General features: G+C 36.0%; 1 protein-coding gene across 1 annotated transcript in view; it reads left to right on the forward strand.

The window, feature by feature from the left end:
* The window catches only part of ADGRV1 (adhesion G protein-coupled receptor V1), a 199,633-nt gene that overhangs the window by 161,885 nt on the left and 19,512 nt on the right, over nucleotides 1-18,236 (forward strand). The window contains exons 55-60 of the mRNA XM_089908569.1: nucleotides 198-374; nucleotides 741-923; nucleotides 3,030-3,209; nucleotides 6,333-6,497; nucleotides 9,524-9,641; nucleotides 11,479-11,602. Coding sequence (XP_089764695.1) covers nucleotides 198-374; nucleotides 741-923; nucleotides 3,030-3,209; nucleotides 6,333-6,497; nucleotides 9,524-9,641; nucleotides 11,479-11,602 — 947 coding nt within the window. The remainder of the gene's footprint in view (nucleotides 1-197; nucleotides 375-740; nucleotides 924-3,029; nucleotides 3,210-6,332; nucleotides 6,498-9,523; nucleotides 9,642-11,478; nucleotides 11,603-18,236) is intronic.

Consider the following 18,236-nt stretch of genomic DNA (forward strand, 5'->3'; position numbering starts at 1 on the left):
CCCCTAAGATTCTGAAGTTGTCAGTGGGGATGTACTAAAATATAAAAAGGAATCTTTTTTTATATGTGTGGTAGAGCTGCCCGTGCCTGTGGACAGTCATTCTTTACTGAAAAAATATTGTATTTCCAATGCAAATCAAATATATTAAAAAAAAAAAACCACCATCTCTCTCCCCTCCCCCTGTTCCTTACCCCCAGGATGATGTCCCCGAGCTGGAGGAAGGGTTTATTGTCAACATCACTGAGGTGTACCTGGTGAACTCTGACTTCTCTGCAGGACAGCCAAGTGTGCGGAGGCCTGGGATGGAAATAGTTGAGATAATGATTGAAGAAAATGATGATCCCAGAGGAATTTTTAATTTTCATGTTACCAGAGTGAGAGGAACTTTCACACATTTATAGTAATAACAAAAGCTTGTATCTGACTTGGCCAGTATCATATATTTTCTGAAAAATAATTGACTTTTCTTGTAGGTATTAATAAATACCCATCTTGAAGTTTTTCTTATAGACTAATTCTTAGTTCTCTTTGAGCTAGAACAAAGGATTAAGCAAGTTTATTTACATTACATTTAAATGTAAGAGTTCTGAAGACCGAATATGCATACTTATAGTCAACTATTGATTTCTACTTTGAAGAGTGAAGTATAAGAACTAATAGTAGAAATAATAAGTTTAGAAAGTGATGACTTACATGAGTTACTTTTGTCTTGCATTTTAACTTACATTCTTTATTTAAAGGATGTTGGTGGAGTTATTACTGCCTATGAGGTACCTCCACCCCTGAACATTCTTCAAGTTGCTGTAGTCCGGCTGGCTGGAAGCTTTGGGGCAGTAACTGTTTATTGGAAAGCAACACTGGACAGTGCTGGCCTGGAAGACTTTAAGCCATCTCACGGGATTCTTGAATTTGCAGATAGACAAGTATGCTAGTTATAGACATATTAACATTTTTTGGTTGTACTTGAAACATTTTATAGGCATCCACCAAATGAATGTGCAGTAGTGATTGCTGAATGTATTAAATTCTAAATTTCCATGTCAAGCCAACAGAGGTATCGTTAGTTAATGTATAATTTTTTAATGGACATGGGAAGAGAATATAAATAGGGAAGAATCTTACCCTCTCTGAAATTCCCCACCTTACTCTATTTTAAATAGAAGTTATAAAATGATAATAACTGGCTTGGAAGTGCCTAAGAATGTATAAAATACTGCCTGATGAACTAGACTATTCCTATGAACTTTAGGTTCTTATATTCTATTTGTTTCTTAATGATTATAAATATAAATATTTTTAGGATTTGCAGAAGTATATGCATTTATTACTAAAGACATTTATTATTATGTACATTTATTACTACCCAAAGATTTTTTTACAATTAAAAAACACTAAAATGATAGAAAAGGAACAAAGTAGTTAAAACTGGAAAAAATTGAAAAACAGTATTCTAGATTTGGGCCAACCAATCTTAAAAATTACAAAATATTCCTTAAGAATTGTAAGCTTGTGAACTGGGCATTTTGCAATATGTAAGAATTTTTGATAAATTTTTAAATCAGTAAGTGGAAAAAGCATGTGAACAACCATGAAAATGTTAGTAACTTCGAATAGCAGTATCTATTTACATGCAGTCTGATTTTGCCTGCACAGATTTGCACAGTGTGCATCAACTTACTAGTTGCCGTTAGGGGGATAGTAAATACTGCTAAAAGATAAGCATACAGATCTAGATTTTCCTACACATAAAGGTCTATTGTTAATATTTGAAATTATGAGATTTTAACAAATTTAAGACTTTAAAACATTTCCTACTAAAAGGAGGGGAAATGCAGATTTTCATGTTAAAAGTAGAAACAAATAAATTGATTTTTCGTTGAAGTAACCTTCCAACTTTATATTATCAGGACTTTATTCTTTTCATGAAGTTAAAGTCCCATCACTTAGCAGCACCCTTAGGATCCTCATCATTCTTAAATTTAACATCCTGTAGGGAAAGTATTCTGTGTTCTACAGTACTGATTTGAGGTGCAGACATTTTGACAAGCTTATATTTTAGCATTTGATTTTGTTCAGGTTTCTCTTTCTCTGAATGTGACGTCCAGATTTCTCACTTTTCTCTGTTACTATATTAAAGGTGGATTTAGGTAGGAAAACTTCATTTTTTGATAAATGTCTGTGTCATTTCCCTTTGGGATATAGAAAATATTTTAAATATGGACATACAGCTGGGATATTTTTATGATTAATAGTGAAATCACAAGCTGGACCAAAGTTTTACTCATTTATAAGTTATAAAAACTTGTAACATAGATCCAGACAGATGAATGAACTCCTGATCACAGAGTTCTAAAAACATGAAATTTGGGTTTTCTTCCTGCCTTTTTCCCTACATTACAAGAACAGTAATTTGAAACTGAAGGGATTTATTCTAGTTACAGAAGACAGTAATAATTTATATGGTACCATTTTATATCAGGTCGTATTAATGCTAAGTATACTAAAATTTATGTTTGTGCAATGGTTATTAGAGCCTGCGTGACATTTTAAATATTTTTCTTCAAGAATAAGCCTTCTTTGTTTTTTTGAATCTATAAATTATCCTATATTTTATTACATATATAATTTCCTCTATCTTGGAAACAGTAGACTGAAAAATTTTGACTTTGAAATACTATAAATATGTGACTATTTTTTTTTTAATTTTTAAATTTTTATAGAAAATTTTTGGCCTCACTGCACGGCTTCTGGGATCTTGGTTCCCTGACCAAGGATTGAACCCAGGCCCTCGGCAGTGAGAGCGCAGAGTCCTAACCACTGGACCGCCAGGGAATTCCCTGACTTTAAAATAGTATTATGAACACCACAGGCAAAAATTCCTGCTTTTTTCTTTGGTACTATGTTTCTAAGTTTCAACTAAAATGTTAAAATATATGCGATCAAAAACTGCTATTACATTTTACCCTCTCTGCCTCTCTCCCTCCCTTTTTCCTTCTCTCCCTCCCTCTTTTCCTTCTTTTCTTTTATAGGTTATCGCAGTGATAGAAATCACCATAATTGATGATGCTGAATTTGAACTCATGGAGATATTCAATATTTCCTTAATCAGGGTGGCTGGAGGTGGCAGACTTGGAGAAGATGTTGTGGTAACTGTTGTTATTCCACAGAATGATTCTCCATTTGGAGTGTTTGGATTTGAAGAAAAGACTGTAAGTGAAATATATCAGGAAGGGGGGGCTGCCTTCCCCTAAGCTAATTTTTCATGTAATTTATAGTAGAAAGGTCTTTTTCTTTTTTTAAAAAAAAAACTCTGCACTACTCTTTACTTACAGTTCTTTTCTCAAGGCTCTTTTGAGTTGGCTATTGAATTAGGGGCCAGTCTGCTAACCTGTGCACACAGTTTGATAGTAGTGAGAGCTCTTAACATCAGGCAGTTACAAAGGGGTGTAATAGACTACGAGGTACTTTTTGTCTATGCATTCTGTTCTGTACCGGCTCTGCTACCAGACTGCCATCCTGGTTACAAGGCAGGGTTCTGTCATGCTCCGGTTTTACACCCCAGGAATGGATTTAGCTGAGGAGGGATTTATATTCCCCACCTTTCAGGCCCTCTATCTTGATTTATATTGAACAAAACACTACAGTCACCCCAGCTCCTGTGTTTCTATGTATTTCTTCTCTCTCTCCCCTCTTACTTCTCATGGGCTGCCTACTTCTAAGACCTGCAAGAGTGAGCCTAATTATTATTGGTTCAACCCCTGAGAGAGAAAAAAGAAGCTTTGGCTAGTACAAAATTATCTCTCTACCTTAACTATACAATGAGATGCTATAAACTATATCATAATTATTATGACATCATGATTATATCATCATCATTATGACTTTACCTTTCAAAGGAAATTTCAAGATGAAATAATCATACAAATATTTAGATAATTTCGATAGACACAGCAACTTTTCTGGCTTCTTTGTCACCATTCCCTTTATTTAATCACTTATAGGTAATCAGTTATTCACCATAGATCATTTTAAATAATAGCAAATTGTCTAATGCCTATTGTCTTTACTGTTCAGTGGATGCAAGGCTAGACCTGCAACTTGCATATCAGGGCTGGGCTTCCTAGATGCTCCAAAATTTAGATAAACCCTAATAATTGCCTAATTATTTGATCATTGAAATTTCAACTTCATAAGAAAATGGAAACTATAAAAGGAACAGAAGCCTTCTACTGCTGTAGCCTATTTGAGACTCTTTTTCTTCCTTGAGAAAGGAATGAGCAGAAATAAGTGTTTGTAAAGAGTGGTAGATTCACAAAAGAGTAGCTGTGAATGTTTTCTAGGCAACCTAAAAAGTCTGGAAAATACAAAATGTATAAAGAAAAGAATAAAAGTAGCCATAATATTATTGCTCTAAGATAGATATCGTTAGTATTTTGTCATATTTCCATCCAGGCCTTCTTTGCATATATGCAGAGAAATATTTTAATATATACGAGTATGAAATTTATTTTTATAAAATGTATTAAATGTACTAAAAGTGTATTCTCTGTTACCTTCTGAGGTTAGATAAAAGGCTCAGGGTTTAAGTAGTCCAACCTCCAACTGATGAAATGTTATAATAATGTTTTTGCTTTTAACTTTGTCACACTTTTGGACTTAGCCATTGGATGGTATATTTACAGGTTTCTCTCACCTTTTGAGAAAATGAAGGAGTTATGCTACTATTCATAAATAATTTCTGTTTATTCATTTTATCTTAACTGCTGTCATAAACCTTACTGCAATAACTTTAGTGCATCCTTGATCTGGGAACTACTGTCTTATTGTAATAGCCTCAGATTTCCAACTTGTCTTAAAGTCTAAAAGTAAGATTTAAGGTACCCAAACCCTTGTTGTGAGGAGTGAGTTGATACATGTAAAGCACACATAATTGGGCTTTACCCTCAATAGGTGTCAATTGCTGTTTTAATTGTTGATAATATTAGTAGTAGCTTGTGGCTCAACCCTTTGTGGCTACTTTCCTTGTATCGTATCTTTCTTATAGCCAATAGCTCTTGATAACTTGGAGTTTATCTTTTAACCTGTATCTAAGATACACAGTATTGTGCGCATAGTGAACATTCTGGTAGCATTATTTGGTGAGACAGATTATATTCAGAACTGAAGAACACTGAGAAAGGATTATTGGTATTAATCTGTCAAAATTAATAAGCTTCTCACAGGGAAATGTGCTGAGTATACCAAAGCACTGGGAATCGCAGAGACTCCTGGAAATATGCTTGTGAAACTGAAACTAGAATATTATTATCTATGGAAACGAAAAGGACTTATATACACAGTTTGTTTATAATGGATTTTTTTTCTTTCTCACTTTGCTTTTTTCTTACTTGATATTTCTGGTGTCTCAGGAGTGCTTTGAACAGCACTGCGTGTGGAGTCAAAACATCTGAACTAAATCGCAGGCTCCTTTTCTCCAAATACATGTATATCTGTGCTCCTCAGCTTTCTTAGAGTTTTTGTGAGGCTTAAATAAGATAAAGTATGTGCAAGAACTGACACATAATAGAAGCTCAACAAATATCAGTTGGCTCCAAATCCCTACTCTTGGCACCAATGCAAAAATCTCATGAAATAAAAACCCAACAAGATTGAATTATACACTCGTTAAGTGTCTTTCTTGAAAATGGAAAGCATTGTGTTATATTTTTGTATTTACATAACAAGTGCATAGTATAGGCTCAGTTTGGACTTTGCTTCACAGAGTCAATATGTGTAATTCATATTAGGTCTGTATTATGTGGGGAGCCTGACTGCCATAAAAGAACCCCCAAATCTCAGTTTCTTAATCTAATAAGAGTTCATTTCTTCTTTATGCAAAAGTCCTACATCAGTGTTCCTAGTTGGGGTCTTATGGACACCTCTTCTCCAACTGGCATCTCAGGCACCAGAGTCTCTCCATCTGTGACTCTGTCCTCCTCTAGTCATCCAGCAAATGGAGAAAGAGGGAATGTGGAAGATTGTGTGAAGTTGATGGCCAGACAATGATTAGCATACTTCACTTCTGCCTGAATTATTTTGGCCAGAATTCAGTCACAAGCTCCACCTAATTGAAGAAGGGGCTAGGAAATGCCAAGTAGCTGAGTGTCTAGGGCAAAAAGGGAATGGGATTTGGTGAAACATTTTTTTTCTGCCACATGATTGTAACATGCTGTGATTAGAGTTCTAAATTCAAAAATTGCAGTCATTGAGAAGAAAAATGAGATTCTGTTTGTACTTCCTGCTGCTTTTCACTTTTTTTTTTTTTTAACCTTACTGGATTTTCTTTTTTTCAGGTAATGGTTGATGAATCCCTTTTGTCTGATGACCCTGATTCATATGTGACATTGACAGTTATCCGGTCCCCAGGAGGAAAAGGAGCCATCCGACTTCAGTGGACCATAGATGAGATGGCTAAAGATGACCTCAGTCCTTTGAATGGGACACTTCATTTTGATGAGGTATGATCGTCATCAGGACTCCTGTAGTATTTCTCTAATTTGTCTTTGTTTGATTTTCTGAATTTTTTGAAATCATAGGCACCGTGGAGAAAAATCACTCACACACACACACACACACACACACACACACACACACACACACCACCCCAAGATGTCTGAAATTTAATTCAGACACTACCTACATCCCACCCTTAAAACTGCTCTTTTCTTGACATATCCTCCCCTGATTGAGGGCAAAACCAGTCAACTGAGCCGGACATCTGGGTGTCATCCCCATCTCTACCCATTCTGTAACTCTTGCATATATTTGACAGCTGAGTTTAGTCAGTTTTCCCTTTTAAATACCCTTTCTGTTCTCATACTCTGTCATGGCTGTGACAATCCGAGCCTCCATCATCTTTCCTTGGGTGGTCTTTTAACTGATACTCCCACTCCATGTCTTTCCTCTTTTCTGTCCAGTATCCGTGCCACTGAGTAGGGTTATTTTTCTATAAGGAAGATCTCGTTATGCCACCCCCTGCTTAAAATGATCCAGTGGCAGCGTCTTACCCACAGAACTTCAGGCTCTGAAATGTGGAACACAGAGCCTCTCGGAGGGAATACTGGCTGTACCTTCCTCCCAGTTAATCTGAGCACAGAGTTTCACTGTGAATGCAGTGTAACCAGAACCAAGGAGCATTTATCTATCAAACTCTGAACTCATTTTTTCCTGGAAGGAGGGATAGAGAGGTGGAAGAGAATTGACAGGCTGATTCTTAAATCCATATGGAAATGCAAAAGACCAAGAATAGTTTCAGAAACTCACAAAGAAGAATGGAGGGTGCCCCTTCCTAACTAAACTTAAGATAATATGTAGCACAGGTAAATGTGACAGTATGATATTGGCTCTGGGATAGACAAATAGACCAAAGAGAAGAAACTGGAGAGTCCAGATTTATCAATCTTTTATGGTTTTTGCTTTCATGTTTTCATAAATCTTTCCTAAATAAGTAAAAACGAAAGCAAAAGGAAATTAGTTAAAAACCAGAAAACAGTAGAACTGATGAATAAGCTTTTTTAAAAGCAACAAAAAGTAACTTCACAAAATAAGAACAAGCAAGAAAGAACCATTAAAAGAGAAAGTATAAAATTTTAAGAGATTACCTTGTACATATCTAGACAAATGAATGTAAATATCTATATGAAATTGACTCTAATAGGTAAATAGTAGATATAGAAAGTCTAAGCAGATGAATTTCCGTAAACGAAGTAGAATTTAAAAAATTAAATAGGAGACTAGAAGGTCCCCAAGGTGGTTTTCTAAAAGAAATTTGGCCAAACACGTAAAGATAAGATGATCCCAATGAAACATGGTCAATCTATTTTTTTTTTGAGTCTATTGACCTTTTATCAGAGCTTTCAACACCAAACAACACAAAAGCAAATACTTTTTTTTCATTCAGTTTTCTAATAGGTGATGAATAAATTAATCGGTGATGCCCTCTGGCAATCCATTTGCCACTTAGACATTCTGCCACCATTTTTGAGGTGTTGGTTACTCTAATGGAATTAAAGATCTCAAGCCAGATGGCACAGATATTTCATCCACTCATTTCTTAGGTTCTGATATGCGATGGCTCAAGAAACATTTCAGTTGCATGCCCTAAACCTCTATAAACTTCTCATTTGTCATGAGAAGAATTTAGAAATTACTTTGAAATTTCTGTAAAGATTTTCCATAGTAATAATGAGCAGTCATTTCCCAGTTACTAGATCTACTTCCCAGATGATTAGAAAGATTTTCTGATGTTGAGCAGGATATCTGTACCAAAATGGCAAATAGTCTGATCTTTTACCCCAGGGAATAAGGCCATCCTTGTTCAGAGTACTGTATCAGGAGGGGTGAGTTTATGGGTCACCCTGGACTTGACCCTCTCCGTCTTGTTCTTTGCTTACCAACCTGGTGCGTTCCATGTACCTCTGCATAATAGCTTTACTGTTCTTGTATATTCAGCTACTGACATACCTACGTCTCCATTCTAACAAATGGCTTTGTACCTAAGCATATAGTTCAGAGCCACTAATTGACAATGTGCAGAGAGTAAAAGGGATGGGAGTGATTAATTGCATCCTAGGAATTATAGATTTTCCATGAGTGCATTTAATAAGGTCTGAGGCAGGAAGTATACATTTTCCTAGCAGCTCTTATAAAATTTTTAAGAAGTACAGTTACTGTAAAATATAAAAAAAGGACTCTTATGAAGAGAGGACAGCTTGAGTGAAGAGATTAGAATAATGCTTTTAATAATAAAAATCTCAAAGAAGAGATGCGATTATGGAACTAAGATGTACGTAAGAAGCAATAAACAGCAGAATTCAAACTATAGAAAATTAATCAGTGATGCATAGGACAAATTTGAGGGTTTTTTATCAGTATACGGAGGAGGCGGTGAAGATAAAAGTGATTTCTGTCACGGTTATGTCTCGAAGTATTAAGCTGGTTGTCTTCTATATATTTGCTTTTCCTTATTCTTTCTCTTCCAGCCTACACTGAAAACTTAGCCCATGTTCCAAGAAATTACTGAGCTAAGTTTAAGCCAAGAGAAGGAAGGAATAATAGTGAAAATGCTTGAGATCAACACCTATGGAAGGAATGGGAAGGAAGCAGGAGTGGGTAGAGGGCAAGGAGTAAAGATGGGTAGTAGAAAGATAACCTTTATAAGTATTAGACCTATGATGTTCATCTATTTACATCATGCTATGACCATTTAATTCTAAGTGATCGAACTTTCAATGGTTGAAAATTTTCAGGAAATTTAAAAGTTGTGTTAACATTTCCCCCCCTTTTTCCTATTACGAACCTTAATCGGATTTATGCTCAGAGCTAATTTTTACATAGTAATTCTCTCTAGCAGAAACTCATAATTCTAGGGCACAGAAAGGACACACTTTAAAAAATGCTTATGAACATAAATGTTATTCTGCTAATGAGAATTCGAAACTTCGGTCAATCTGGAAAATGTGTTATTCCTCCTCATTTGATGTAGACTGAGTTCCAGAAGACCATTGTGTTGCACACACTTCAAGACGCCATGTGGGAGGAGGACAGGAGTTTCACCATTCAGCTGGTACCAGTTGATGAGGTAGAAATATCTCCAATAAAAGGTAAGAGAAATCGACATTTTTGGAAAAAAAGTAGATTTTTAGAAAAATGTAACCAGATACTCAATAGTTACAAAGATAGGTAGTATTAGTTTTTATAATTCCTAAAACATTTTCTAAATCATAAAGATGTTATTTCCTACTTGTATAACAGCTAAAGACTTTTTAAAGCTAAAATTACCATACCCAATGTTGGTAAGGTCATACGCCAAAGACTTCATACTACTTAGCTGTGTGATTTTTTAAAAGATAAAGTTGTTTGTTTTAGCAGTGTTTATAAAGTAAAATATGAAAGCTTCTTAAATGATCCTACAGTAGGAGACTGGTTAAATGTAACAGAATACTATGCAACTATTCAAAAAATGTGGCAGAAAAAGCCTTACTTACATTAAAATTAAGAACAGTTCATTACATGGATAATTGTTACATTAATAAAATAGGCTTTGTAACAACATGTTCAGTGTAATCCCGTTTTTGTCACGTGCATGTCATAAACATGTTTGGAATTATTTATTTGAAATGTTGATAGTTGTTTTTGATTACCTATATTTTCTACACCTACTTACAATGATCACATTACTTTTCTAATAAAATGTTATTTTAAAACTTAGCATCTTATTATGTCTCTTTCAGCCTATCTATTGCCTATTTTGACCAGAAAGTAATTACTTAGATTTTGACATTTCAGAAACAGGCATCATAATTCTCACTTGCCTATGGTCCATGTGAAAATTTGTTTCTTCGGTCTGGAGAGAAAGGATTACTGGATCTAAAATGGTTTCATTATAGTACAAATAGTAATAACCATAAAAAATGGCCCAGCAACTTTGATATGAAAGCTTAGTTACTGTTGCATGTCCTTTTTTGCCATCAAGAACTTCATCCTATGCAAGGGTTCGTGGTCAAAGAAGCAGAATTCCGTGGCTAAGGAAATTCGCAGAATTGTAGAGTATTGTGTATTGTCACCTATGAAATAACCTAGGGTAGTTATTCCTTTTGCATTTATATCTAGAGTACTTCCAGCAAGCATTTGAGGGAATCATATCTTTGCATTATATTCTTCCATAAGTCTTAAGTCAGCTCAGTTGTCTACATCGTGTTAAATGTCAGGGTTGATATTATATAGACTAATTAGACGCAAGAACAAGAATATACCAGTGGATCAAGGTAAATCATTTGTTAATATAAAAAATTCATAATATATTTCTAACTGTGATATACTTGCACTTGACAAACCACTCTTGATCCCATTAATCCATTGCCAAAGAAAGTGATAGTATAGTAATCCAATCCTTTATGTGTGCTTCTGCAAACAATTTTATTTAAGTTACTGCTAAATTATGATATGAATACTCAAATTACTTGATATGGTTTTTATTTCAATTTTAGTAGGAACACTTAGAAGCAAATGGCAGAGTCAGAAAATTAAAAATAAAAAAGGGCCCCCAAGAATTCTAGTTTTTGCTACATAGCTAATACATACAGCCACATAACCCATTTCAGTGAGCTACAAAATGGTTACTGTAGAAGTGGATTAATGCACATGGTAGAAGAGTACTTACTTATCATGGGAGTGATAGTGGAAGTACTGCCCACTTTATCCCTTTCATTAAAGCGTGATCTTGGGCAAGTCATTTGCCTTAGTGTCTTCAATGCCTCTATGTGCTTAAATGTCTGCGCTGGTAAAATGAGGATAATATTAGTACCTAACTTATATGATTGTCATGAGGACTAACTCACAAGATTAGTATATGTAAAGCCCTTAGAACATTGCCAGGCATGTACTAAGTGAATCCATGTGTTTTCTACATAAGTGGTATATATATCATCTTCAACTCAGGTAGCGCATCAATAATCATTCGAGGAGATAAGGGAATGTCAGGAGAAGTTGGGATAGCTCCATCATCTAGGCATGTCCTCATTGGGGAACCCACAGCAAAATATAATGGTACTGCTATCATCAGGTAAGGGTTTTCTAATTTTTGTTTGCCTAGGTGAGGGTTTTGAAGTTTTATTTAAATAATTAGTATTATTAATTAAATACATTGTTCTGAATACAGACATATTCTTCAGGCATTGTCTTTTTATATATTTGTAAAATCCTGTGGAGAGTAGAACATATTTTTGATAAAAACTGAAGGTATGTTTTGAGTTATCTTGCCGTTAGATCATGAGAAGTTTTCTTTTCTTTTTTTTTTTTAACACCTTTATTGGAGTATAATTGCTTTACAATGGTGTGTTAGTTTCTGCTGTATAACAAAGTGAATCAGCTATACATATGCATATATCCCCATATCTCCTCCCACTTGTGTCTCCCTCCCACCCTCCCTATCCCACCCCTCTAGGTGGACACAAAGCACCGAGCTGATCTCCCTGTGCTATGCGGCTGCTTCCTACTAGCCATCTATTTTACATTTGGTAGTGTTTATATGTCCATGCCACTCTCACACGTCGTCCCAGCTTACCCTTCCTACTCCCTGGGTCCTCAAGTCCGTTCTCTATATCTGCATCTTTATTTCTGTTCTACCCCTAGGTTCTTCAGAACCTTTTTTTTTTTTTTAGATTCCATATATATATATATATATATATATATATGTGTGTGTGTGTGTTAGCATATGGTATTTGTTTTTCTCTTTCTGACTTACTTCACTCTGTATGACAGTCTCAAGGTCCATCCACCTCACTACAAATAACTCAATTTCGTTTATTTTAATGGCTGAGTAATATTCCATTGTATATATGTGCCACACCTCCTTTATCCATACATCTGTTGATGGACACTTAGGTTGCTTCCATGTCCTGGCTATTGTAAATAGAGCTGCATTGAACATTGTGGTACATGACTCTTTTTGAAGTATGGTTTTCTCAGGGTATATGATCAGTAGTGGGATTGCTGGGTCGTATGGTAGTTCTATTTTTAGTTTTTCGAGGAACCTCCATGCTGTTCTCCATAGTGGCTGTATCAATTTACATTCCCACCAACAGTGCAAGAGGGTTCCTTTTTCTCCACACCCTCTCCAGCATTTATTGTTTGTAGATTTTTTTGATGTTGGCCATTCTGACTGGTGTGAGTTGATACCTCATTGTAGTTTTGATTTGCATTTCTCTAATGATTAGTGATGTTGAGCATCCTTTCATGTGTTTGTTGGCAATCTGTATATCTTCTTGGGAGAAATGTCTGTTTAGGTCTTCTGCCCATTTTTGGATTTGGTTGATTGTTTTTTTGATATAGAGCTGCATGAGCTACTTGTGTATTTTAGAGATTAATCCTTTGTCTGTTGCTTCGTTTGCAAATATTTTCTCCTATTCTGAGGGTTGTCTTTTTGTCTTGTTTATGGTTTCCTTTGCTGTGCAAAAGCTTTTAAATTTCATTAGGTACCATTTGTTTATTTTTTTTTTATTTCCATTTCTCTAGGATGTGGGTCAGAAAGGATCTTGCTGTGATTTATGTCATGCAGTGTTCTGCCTATGTTTTCCTCTAAGAGTTTTAGAGTATCTGGCCTTACATTTAACTCTTTTATCCATTTTATTTTTGTGTATGGTGTTAGAGAGTGTTCTAATTTCATTCTTTACATGTAGCTGTCCAGTTTTCCCAGCACCACTTATTGAAGAGGATTTCTTTTTTCCATTGTATATTCTTGCCTCCTTTATCAAAAATAAGGTGACCATATGTGCATGGGTTTATCTCTGGGTTTTCTATCCTGTTCCATTGATCTATATTTCTGTTTTTGTGGCACTACCATACTGTCTTGATTACTGAAGCTTTGTAGTATAGTCTGAAGTCCAGAGCCTGTTTCCTCCAGCTCCTTTATCTTTCACAAGATTGCTTTGGCAATTCGGGGTCTGTTGTGTCTCCATACAAATTCTAAGATTTTTTTGTTCTACTTCTGTAAAAAATGCCATTGGTAATTTGGTAGGGATTGCATTGAATCTGTAGACTGCTTTGTGTTGTATAGTCATTTTTGCAATTGTTGCTTCTTCCAATCCAAGAACATGGTATATCTCTCCATCTGTTTGTATCATCTTTAATTTCTTTCATCAGTGTTTTATAGTTTTCTGTATACATGTCTTTTGTCTCCCTTGGTAGGTTTATTCCTAAGTATTTTATTCTTTTTAATGCAGTGGTAAATGGGAGTGTTTCCTTAATTTCTCTTTCAGATTTTTCATCATTAGTGTATAGGAATGCAAGAGATTTCTGTGCATTAATTTTGTATCCTGCTACTTTAACAAATCCATTGATTAGCTCTAGTAGTTTTCTGGCAGCATCTTTAGGATTCTCTATGTATACTATCATGTTGTCTGTAAACAGTGACAGTTTTACTTTTCCTTTTCCAATTTGTATTCCTTTTATTTCTTTTTCTTCTCTGATTGCCGTGGCTAGGACTTCCTAAACTATGTTGAATAATAGTGGTGAGAGTGGATATCCTTGTCTTGTTCCTGATCTTAGAGGAAATGCTTTCAGTTTCTCACCATTGAGAATGATGCTTGCTGTGGGTTTGTAGTATATGGCCTTTATTATGTTGTGGTAGGTTCCCTCTATGCCCACTTTCTGGAGACTTTTTATCATAACTGGGTGTTGAATTTTGTCAAAAGCTTTTTCTGCATCTATTGTGATGGTCATATGGTTTTTATTCTTCAGTTTGTTAACATGGTGTTTCACATTGATTGATTTGCATGTACTGAAGAATCCTTGCATCCCTGGGATAAATCCCACTTGATCATGGTGTATGATCCTTTTAATGTGTTGTTGGATTCTATTTGATAGTATTTCGTTGAGGATTTTTGCATCTATATTCATCAGTGATATTGGTCTGTAATTTTCTTTTTCTGTAGTATCTTTGTCTGATTTTGGTATCAGGGTGATGGTGGCCTCATAGAATGAGTTTGGGAGTGTTCCTTCCTCCACAATTTTTTGGAGGAGTTTGAGAAGGATGGGTGATAGCTTTTCTCTAAATGTTTGATAGAATTCACCTGTGAAGCCATCTGGTCCTGGACTTTTGTTTGTTGGAAGCTTTTTAATCACAGTTTCAATTTCATTACTTGTGATTGGTCTGTTCATATTTTCTATTTCTTCCTGGTTCAGTCTTGGAAAGTTATACATTTCTAAGAATTTGTCCAGTTCTTCCAGGTTGTCCATTTTATTGGCATAGAGTTGCTTGTAGTAGTCTCTTAGGATGCTTTGTATTTCTTCAGTGTCTGTTGTAACTTCTCTTTTCTCAGTTCTAATTGTATTGATTTGAGTCCTCTCCCTTGTTTTCTTGATGAGTCTGGCTAATGGTTTATCAATTTTGTTTATCTTCTCAAAGAACCAGCTTTTAGTTTTATTGACCTTTGCTATTCCCTTCTTTGTTTCTATTTCATTTATTTCTGCTCTGATCTGTATGATTTCTTTCCTTCTACTAACTTTGGGTTTTGTTTGTTCTTCTTTCTCTAATTCCTTTAGGTGTAAGGTTAGATTGTTTATTTGAAATTTTCTTGTTTCTTGTGGTAGGCTTGTAATGCTATAAACTTCCTGCTTAGAACAGTTTTTGCTGCATCCAACAGGTTTTGGATTGTCATGTTTTCATTGTCATTTCTGTCTAGGTATTTTTTGATTTCCTGTTTGATTTCTTCAGTATCTCTTGGCTATTTAGTAACATATTGATTAGCCTCCATGTGTTTGTGTTTCTCATGTTTTTTTCCCTGTAATTGATTTCTAATCTCATAGCGTTGTGGCCAGAAAAGATGCTTGATATGATTTCAGTTTTCTTAAATTTACTGTGGCTTGATTTGTGACCCAAGATGTGATCTATCCTGGAGAATGTTCCATGTGCACTTGAGAAGAAAGTATAATCTGCTGGTTTTGGATGGAATGTCCTATAAATATCAATTAAGTCCATCTTGTTTAATGTATCAATAAAAGCTTGTGTTTCCTTGTTTACTTTCATTTTGGATGATCTGTCCATTGGTGAGAGTGGGGTGTTAAAGTCCCCTACTATGATTGTGTTACTGTCGATTCCCCCTTTTATTGCTGTTAGTATTTGCCTTATGTATTGAGGTGCTTCTATGTTGGGTGCATGAATATTTACAATTGTTATATCTTCTTCTTGGTTTGCTCCCTTGATCATTATGTAGTGTCCTTCTTCGTCTCTTGTAGTAGTCTTTGTTTTAAAGTCTATTTTGTCTGATATGAGAATTGGCGACTCCAGCTTTCTTTTGATTTCCATTTGCATGGAATATCTTTTTCCATCCCCTCACTTTCAGTCTGTATGTTTTCCTAGGTCTGAAGTGGGTGTCTTGTAGACAGCATATGTATGGGTCTTGTTTTTGTATCCATTCAGCCAGTCTATGTCTTTTGGTTGGAGCATTTAATCCTTTTACTTTTAAGGTACTTATCAATATGTATGTTCCAAACAATTTTCTTAATTGTTTTGGGTTTGTTATTGTAAGTCTTTTCCTTCTCTTGTGTTTCCTGCATAGAGAAGTTCCTTTGCATTTTTTGTAGAACTGGTTTGGTGGTGCTGAATTGTCTTAGCTTTTGCTTATCTGTAAAGGTTTTAATTTCTCCATCGAATCTGAGTGAGATCCTTGTTCGGTAGAGTAATCTTGGTTGTAGGCTATTCCCTTTCATCACTTTAAATATGTCCTGCCACTCCCTTCTGTCATGCAGAGTTTCTGTTGAAAGATCCGCTGTTAACCTTGTGGGGATTCCCTTGTGTGTGAATTGTTGCTTTTCCCTTGCTGCTTTTAATATTTTTTCTTTGTATTTAATTTTTGATAGTTTTATTAATATGTGTCTTGGTGTGTTTCTCCTTGGATTTGTCTTGTATGGGACTCTCTGAGCTTACTGGACTTGATTGACTATTTCTTTCCCCATATTGGGGAAGTTTTCAACTATAATCTCTTCAAATATTTCTCAGTCCCTTATTTTTTCTCTTCTTCCTCTGGGACCCCTAGAATTCGAATGTTGGTGCATTTAATGTTGTCCCAGAGATCTCTGAGACTGTTCTCAATTCTTTTCATTCTTTTTCTTTATTCTGCTCTGCGGTAGTTATTTCCACTATGTAGAATGTTCCTCTGCCTCAGTTATTCTGCTCTTGATTCCTTCCAGTGTATTTTTTGATTAACTATTTCCTTTCCCATATTAGGGAAGTTTTCAACTATTATCTCTTCAAATATTTTCTCAGTCCCTTTCTTTTCCTCTTCTTCTTCTGGGACCCCTATAATTCGAATGTTGGTGCGTTTAATGTTGTCCCAGAGGTCTCTGAGACTGTCCTCAGTTCTTTTCATTCTTTTTTCCTTATTCTGCTCTGCAGTAGTTATTTCCACTATTTTATCTACCAGGTCACTTATCTGTTCTTCTGCCTCAGTTATTCTTCTATTGATCCCTTCTAGAGAATTTTTAATTTCAATTATTGTGTTGTTCATCATTGTTTGTTTGCTCTTTAGTTCTTCTAGGTCCTTGTTAAACATTTCTTGTATTTTGTCTCTTCTATTTCCAAGATTTTGGATCATCTTTACTATCATTATTCTGAATTCTTTTTCAGGTAGCCTGCCTATTTCCTCTTCATTTATTAGGTCTGGTGGGTTTTTACCTTGCTCCATTCATATGTTGTGTGTTTCTCTCTCTTCTTATTTTGCTTAACTTACTGTGTTTGGGGTCTCCTTTTCGCAGGCTGCAGGTTCGTAGTTCCCGTTGTTTTTGGTGTCTGCCCCCCGTGGCTAAGGTTGGTTCAGTGGGTTGTGTAGGCTTCTTGGTGGAGGGGACTAGTGCCTGTGTTCTGGTGGATGAGGCTGGATCTTGTCTTTCTGGTGGGCAGGACTGCATCTGATGGTTTGTTTTGGGGTGTCTGTGACCTTATTATGAGTTTAGGCAGCATCTCTCCTAATGGGTGGGGTTGTGTTCCTGTCTTGCTAGTTGTATGGCATAGGGTGTCCAGCACTGTAGCTTGCTGGTCGATGAGTGGAGCTGGTTCTTAGCATTGAAATGGATGGAGATCTCTGGGAGAGCTTTCGCTGTTTGATATTACATGAGGTCAGGAGGTCTCTGGTGGACCAGTGTCCTGAACTCGGCTCTCCCACCTCAGAGGCTCAGGCCTGACACCTGGCCGGAGCACCAAGAGCCTGTCAGCCACCCAGCTTTTTTAAAAAATGCTACTTTAAGGTCCCTCTACCTCTTTCTTTGCGGAATGGGAGTGTGTACCTTCTGCCTTCTGCTTTGGACCTGTTAGTGTTGGAGGGTCTCCTGCAGAGGTGGAGGGGTGGCTGTGGCTCCCCGTGGGGACAAGGACACTTGCAGCAGTAATTCTGGGTAGTACTCCTTGGTGTGAGCCCTCCCATAGTCCACCATTATCCCCGCCAAAGAGCTGGGTAGGCCATGAGAAGGTTTCTGACTGTTTTTTTGATGATTTGCACAACCCCATGCCAAGGAGAGCACACTGAGTAACATCAAGAAATCTGTGCTTTCAGCCCTGTTCTGTCACTATCCATGTAAAATAGGAGTTACTTCATCTCTTTAAGCTTGTGTGCCTCAGCTCCAGAATCATTCCTTCAAAAATCATCTGGATCAAAGATTTGATGATTCTGATTGTTCTAAAATTAGGACCTATTATTTAACTA

The sequence above is a fragment of the Delphinapterus leucas genome, chromosome 3, assembly GCF_059928025.1.
Source record: "Delphinapterus leucas isolate spDelLeu-1000000601 "Yukka" chromosome 3, BTC_Dleu_Yukka2, whole genome shotgun sequence".
Lineage (NCBI taxonomy): Eukaryota > Metazoa > Chordata > Mammalia > Artiodactyla > Monodontidae > Delphinapterus > Delphinapterus leucas.